General features: G+C 29.9%; 1 protein-coding gene across 1 annotated transcript in view; it reads left to right on the top strand.

The window, feature by feature from the left end:
* The first annotated feature begins 6,189 nt into the window (after positions 1-6,189).
* Positions 6,190-7,596, top strand: part of LOC110032353 — a 15,620-nt gene continuing 14,213 nt past the window's right edge. The window contains exon 1 of the mRNA XM_020735951.1: positions 6,190-6,235. Coding sequence (XP_020591610.1) covers positions 6,190-6,235 — 46 coding nt within the window. The remainder of the gene's footprint in view (positions 6,236-7,596) is intronic.

The following is a 7,596-nucleotide window of genomic DNA, read 5'->3' as shown; positions in this document are numbered from 1 at the left end:
AGAGCGTCGGGGAAGATGCGAGAATCTAATGGGAACATGAATTACGAAATCCAAAAAAATTGAAAAATAAAAATAAATAATTAATTAATTAATTAACAATCCGATTTCGACCCTCCGGCTCCTTTCTTTCGGTCCGATCTAGCCAAAAATTCCAATCAATTTTTTAGTGATTAACGAGCTCAAGCAAAATTGGTTAGATTTATAGCCCTAATATTATCCAGATAACTAGTCATTTGACTTCGAGCCGATTTTCGGTGAGTCTTAAATCAGCTTATTTATTTCAATTTGATCTCAATCCGAGCCAAAATTCAAATTAATTTTGAGAGATTAATGATCTTCGAGCTAAATTCACAGTCTTATATGCTCACTCACACGTGTCTATTTCCAATTAGGTTAGTGAAGATGGCTTTGTAGGTTGTTTGGGTGGGGCAGGAATGTCCATTTGTTCTCAAATGTATTTCAAATAAATTTGATTTTAATTTAAGAAATGATTATGTTTATGAAGTTATATTAGGAAATTAAAATTTTGATTTTAGAAATGAGTAAGAGAATTTAGTTAAAATTTATAATAATGAAGAAAAAATTAAGGTTAAAAATTTTTAATGTGGAAAATGTTAAGTATTGTGTAACTATTTTTAGTAGGAAAAATTATATTTATGAAAAAAAATTATATTTTTGAAAAAGTTAGAAATTTATACCTTTTATTTTCAAAACTTAAATTTCTTTTATTGAAATTAATTTTCAAAACTATTATTATGTTTTTAAGTGAAAGAAAAATATCAACACTTTCCTTTAGGAAAGTAAGAATGAAATTCATAACCATTAAAGGTCTAACCAATATAGTAATCATTGCTTCAGAAAAAGAAATAAGAAAAAAAAAAGAAAAAGAAAGAAAAAGAAAAAGAAAAAAACTGAAAAATGGAGGAGAAGCTTGAGGATTAGTGTCTAATCAAAAGTTGGTTTCACATCTGATCTTTCTAGAGTATAAGACTTGAGAAACTCTTATGCTTAAGAATATAATATAGTGAGTAAAATTATGCTTAATAAATTTTTTAAGTGGAGATGACAAAATGCCTAAACTATATATTTGAAAAATCTACAATATTTTTGAATTAGATAGTAACTCATATTTTCATATTTCTTAACATTAAAAATTTCTAAACTTTAAGTTGATATTATTTACTAATATTTTTTTTCTTAATTGGAGTAATATATTTCTACATCAAAATTTTTGTAACTCCTAAAGAAAGTCATATACATTATTTACTTATGTTGGTTTTTAGAGATTGAAAGGTCACTTGAGGACAAATAATATTTTAAATTTGGGAGATTTTGATACACCTAAAATATATAGTGTTTTTATACACATTTTTATACCTATTTTTGAGATATTGCGCTTTAATGAAAAATATTTGTGTGTTTTTCTTTCAGGCATAATCAAATGGATGAAAATTATTAGAAGGAGTGAAAATGAGACAAATTTGGAACAAAAATGAAGAAATGTGCAAAAATAAACTGGGGCGCCTAAGCGTTAGAAGCTCTGCGCCTAAGCGCCAGGTACCCCACGTCTAAGTATCAGAAGTAGTTACTTGATGATATATTTAATTTGAGCAGACTTTTGAAGAGTTGTTTAAAGAAACCCTTAATAAAAACGTGGGAAATAGCCCATGGACATGAAAAAATTCATTCAATTGGCTTTTGAGGAGGCAACTTCTAGAAGATTCAATGAATGGAGACACCTTTTTGAAGAGACAGCAAGACACCCCTTGGATTTTTATAAGAAAAGAATTAGATTTTGTAAGAGAAGAGACCAACCGCCCATCAAACTTTACAGCCATCATTCATTTTAGTAAACCGCCGTCGCCGCCAGCCACCTTTTATTTTTATTTTGAGTTTTAGTTTGTATTGTGAGTGAAGTAAGATAATTCAAAGGAACTTCAAGATATTTTGTGGAGGGGATTTGAGATAAGTGTTTATCTTTGTGACTACATTTGGTTTTAATTTAGATTTCTTATTTGTGTGCATGATTTCTACTTTTAAACTCATGTGTGGTTGCGTTTTTTTCATGAATTCTAAGCAGTTTTCTTTATTTTTTTCCTTAAAATGATAAGTGATTAAGTATTGGATGGAAGTTGTGTGAAGTATATTATGTGAAGTATTGGACTTCAATATTGGAAGAAGTTGTGATGATTTGAAACATTGCATTTCATTTACTTTTTTATTTAGCCAATTAAGATGTTAATACATGTTGTGAGAACATGTAAGATACGAGATGGTATTGTCTCAGTCAACAATGGTTAGAATCACATGTTGATTTTATGAATGAGAATGTAGTTCATGAGGTTGAGTGTAAATAAATAAGGAAATAAATTTTTAAAGAGTGTAGAATTAGAGGAATTTAGAGTGACAGACTAAATCCCTCAATTTGATTTACAGTTTTAGATTTTGATACTAGATGTTAGCCCCCAGGTGAAGGGAGAAGAGGGAACTCTAAAGTGAGAGTTAGTATCTTCTTTGACTAGCCGGTCTTCAAGACTATTCAAACTATAAATTAGTCAATGTTATTTAGCATACTTCCATAACATAATTTTTATATTTATCATGATACATAATAAAAAAAAATTTATTTATATTACCTTCATCTTACAAGTATTTTAGTTAAGTTAATTAGTTGCTTAATTTATTTTCAATTATAAAAAATTACAAAAAAAAATCGTACTTTCATTCCTATTTTAGCATCTTAAGTTTAAGTAAGAATATATATTGCTAAGTAAATTTTGTTATCTAAATCTAGCTCTCCCCGATATTCGAGATTTAATCAAAAAATTTTATATTACTTTATAACGATACATATACTTGTGTAGTATCCCATATTGAAATATTATAACTGCATTCTTATTTGTTTCATAGTGAAAGATTTACCTAATTTTTGCTTTAGATCAAGTTTTTGGTTTTGTTGCAAATTAAGAATAACTATTAAGAAAATTAATCATATAATCATATACATCGCATTTTACATCTATATATATAGAATGTATGGATCAGGGAGTCGGGAGAGAGATCAGGGCAAGACCGGGAGGGAGGTGATTTCGAGCGGGATATAGGATTAGTTCTGATGGCATGTCAATGGCTTTAATTACCTTAGTTAATAAAATAATTAATGACGGTTGTTCCCATCGCTTGATAATAAAATATGTCGATTAAAACCCCACCAGATGACAGGTTTGAAGATAACCTGTGAACTATAGTCGTAGGTTAATGTTTGCTTATGACTGATGAGTTATTTCATTGATTATAATTAAAAACAGTCGGAAAATAAAGAATTGTTGATAAATGAAGGTTTTTGTTGTAGTTATGCCATCGCGAATAACCAATTTCAATAACCTTTGCAAAATTGTCGATAATTAGAAAAATTTACCGATGTGTATAAAGTTGTTGGTTTTTCCGTTGATTTTAGTATTTTTCTTATAGTGTTATATCAGTTTAGTAGCATCCTTGAGAGAGTTTAGGTGATTATGAAATTTAGTGGTTTGTTGTCCCTATAGATAAGTAGTTCCAATAATTTCTTGTTGGCAAGTAGATAGTTACGTTGTTTAATATCTTTGAAGACAATTGGGTTCAACAATTTGTTATTTTATTTGATGTTTTAAAGATTAATTTGAGGTCCATGTTTTATTATTTTTTTCTTGGTTCAAGCAAGGGTGCAATTCTTGCTTGCATGTTGTGTTATGAATTTTTAGAGACTTAAGAAATCAGGTACTGTGGTTGGCGTATGGGATTCGTTGGTTGTGATTGTTTTTGTGAAATTTTAGCAAGTGTAAGGTATTCCTTGTTAAATTTAGAGATCTGGATATTTGATTGCCATTGGGGTTTTATATTGTATTTAAAGCGGAAGTTACATGCACATCACATAATTCTTTTGTATGTACATATCTTCCAGCTAAACTTTAGATATGTGAAGTCAAATATTTGAGTGTTATATAAGTAAATATTAAAGTTTAGTTGTTTGATGCATGTGTGTGTGTGTGTGTGTTTATATATGAAATATGTGATGGTGGTTTGGTTGTTGTTGTTTATGTGGTGGTGGTGGTTTGGTGCTTGTCTCTTGAAATTGAAGAGGTTGTGCCCTTGGGATTCTCCTATCTGTGATGGCTTGATTCTTGCTATTTGAAATTTATAGTGTTGTGTTATTGGGGTAGTTTTGGTAGTGGCAGAGAAATTTACTTGTGAATCTCTAAGAATCTCTAAGGCACAACCTCTTATATACATATATAGCAAGTCAATTTTCTTTCATTTTTTGTGATATGTTTGATTTTTGTGGCCTAGTGGTCTCTCTTGCTCATTGGTTGTGGGTGTGGTCTGGTTATCTTTGTTGGCTGTTGGTTGTGGGTGTGGTTGTAGTTTTTCAATGTTGGATGCTGGTCAGGGTTGACTCTGGTTTGTGTTGTGGCTTTGCACTGATGGTTTTAAATGTGAGACATTGATGCCTTTGTTTTTTTGAAATATTATGTATGACAATGATGGGAAAAAGATAAAGTTCTCAATCGATCATCAATTGTCATTTACATAAATGACAACACTGGTTTGCCACATATATTACATGGTCTAAAAACACACATTACAATGTAAACTATGGATACTACCTGGTTTCATATCACATATGTCAGTATTAATCACATGTACTATCTTCTCTTAAAGCACACATCACACCATTGAGTATGGATACTACTTGGTCTTAGATCACACATGTCACTGCTAATCACAAATAATACTTAGTCTTAAAGCCTGTATGATATAATTGGTGATCCTATATAGAGCATTCTTTGATAAATTGATCTCATCGAGCTCTAATTCAATCCACTAGTTTTTTTTTCTTGTTTCATTTTTTATAATTATTTTATAAATTGTTGAATTAAATTTTTTCATCCAATGTTTAGTTTGCAGGGTACATCACATAGGTAAACAAAAGAAATGTAGGATAACAATCATTTGGGAGAGGGGAACAAAGATCATATTTTATGTTTAATTCTTGAAATAGATAGAAATTGGTAACAAACCAACACACACATCAATTAGGAAGGTTAACAAATTATTACCAAAAACTTTCATGTAAAAATAAGAATATTGTATCATAAAACTCAGTTGAAGAAAAAATCAGAATATTTGAGAAAATATTGAAAATTATGGAGGGAGTTGAAGAGAGGGGTTACTGGATTAGGTTGTACCCATTTTAAAAAACTATTAATGCATTGATAGAGTGATGAAGAGAAAATATTTCAATCAGTAAAAAATGTTTTATTGAGTTGTGAAGTTATTGTAATGTGATTTTATTAAAATAAAATTTTATCAATTGAAAGTCTTACCAAATGCAAAAAAAAAAAGACTTTCCTAGTATAGACGCTAAGCTGTAGAATAAACTTGATAACATGTTTCTCGGTGTTGTAGCTACAGGCATCAATGTTTGGGCTACAACACATGAACCCACCTAGAATTTGAATGAGCTCAAATTTGTTTATTCTAATAAATTCCAAGAAAAGCACCATAAAAGAGAGAACAAAATGAATCAAGTTATTCCAAGCAGCCCACACCCTCTACCCAAAAGCGTAAAGAAAATGAAGAGTGGGACGACATACTTATATGAGCAGATATCACAGGCAATTACAACCTGCACTATTATCACATCCAGTGCTCGTATAGCTTTGTAAAGATACCCAACTATGACAGATTTTTTGAACCTACTAGACTCTACTCTTGAGATATTTAATGATGTGTCTCTGTATTTATTTATTATAAAACTTCTAGAGGATCAAATAAGCATGAGGATTTCTTCATACTTCTTTCGAAACGGAGGATTCCTTATCTCTGCTATTTTTTGACAATCAAACTAATTGGTTTACCTTTTTTTATTACCATTTCATTTTGTTGTTTGTAATGATTTACACTTTTACGTTGAGTAATATCTTATTTCATGTTTATGTGATAATTTAATATTTATATTTATGTTATGAGCTATTTTTGCATTTATGTTCACATCTAACATAACTTATTTTTTTCTATATATTCTAACATTCATACAATAGTTAGATGAACTAATCAGATGAAGAGGAAATTACATAAATAGTGGAACGATCAACAACTCTAACTACAACAATATGTTTTATTAATTAGTATTATCAGAAAAATGCGGGCATGACACCGCTTGTGTCATCATCTTTTGTGGCTGGCAAGTCGATTGGTGAGCTGCTCGAAGCTTAATCAAGTAGAATTCATAGTATGTTTCAGATTCTAAGAAGTCATTTCAGTGATTTACTTGATGTAACAAATTTTATTCTTTTCATGAATTATCCCACGTTACCCCCATGGAAGTTTTAGCCATCACGCTACATATTATGTCATAAAATGAGTCCATTCATGCTGCTTCCGAGTAATTTCATCACTCCACATAGACGATAGACATGTATTTCAATATTAGGATTAACACATTGATAAGATTATCAAACAACATTGTGAAACTCATATATCATGCTTTTGTGCATACACTAAGAGCATTTCACAGTGATACGAGATACATACAATTCTTTAATGCATCGATATTTCTATTTATTTTTGCAACAGTGTTTTAAAACAAAAAAATATTGGTCCAATGAATTTCTTAAATAGGATTGTATAAAAGCAATTAACAAAACATATGTTGATGCAAGTGTCAGTAACTATAATAAGATTTCATATATTAGACGGTGCGATGCTACTACTCATAATATCTCAACATTTTATGAATTTAATATGTGTTTTACATTTTTGATGGCTGGATTGAAAGAGAGTGCTCATGATAAACAAATATTCAAATTTTTAACCTGACGATGTGAATACAAATTTCAATACCTCCACCAAGTTAATACATTCATGATCGCATATAAAACATTTGATTTGAGAATATATAATAATATTATTATTATTTAGAAAAAAAATTACTCTCTTGATTTAGGATATCCATTACAACTGGTTTCTTAAAGCCCCTCCCTAATAAGAGGTACCGTCTTCTTAACTTTGAGCACAACAACCAACTGATTTCAGGGAGGAATGAATTGTTTAAAAAAGTCACTAATCATTGAAGAGAGTTATCAAAAGGACATTTGGTGTATAAAAGAAGAATTAGCTCATATTTCGAGATATGTCGATGTATTTCTTAAAAAAATGTAAAAATAGCTACTACAACAACAACGCTACAGTTTTATAAAGGGGCATCCATCTCAGAATTATATTAATGTCAAGGTCTTAGATGAATATCCAACATGCATATTCGTGGAATCATTCTAACATTGGGTCGGGCAATTAATGCCCTATGAAGGCATTGGTACGAATGACTTCAACATATCCGAAGAGGAGGGTGTTCAAGAGATGATCTTATTGAGATAAGAGATTAAAGATACTTGGATGAACTCATCGAGTGTATTTTTGTAACATTTTGTAGTGTTTTCTTATAGATGTTTACTTTTTTAGATGTATTGATGATTTGCAGATGTTTACTTCTATATTTATGCAAATTTTATATTTAAGATTTGTTGATATCTACTTTTTATATATATATATAGTACC

The sequence above is a fragment of the Phalaenopsis equestris genome, unplaced genomic scaffold (genome assembly GCF_001263595.1).
Source record: "Phalaenopsis equestris unplaced genomic scaffold, ASM126359v1 Scaffold000930, whole genome shotgun sequence".
Classification (NCBI taxonomy): Eukaryota; Viridiplantae; Streptophyta; class Magnoliopsida; order Asparagales; family Orchidaceae; genus Phalaenopsis; species Phalaenopsis equestris.
This window is presented reverse-complemented; position numbering and strand designations above follow the sequence as displayed.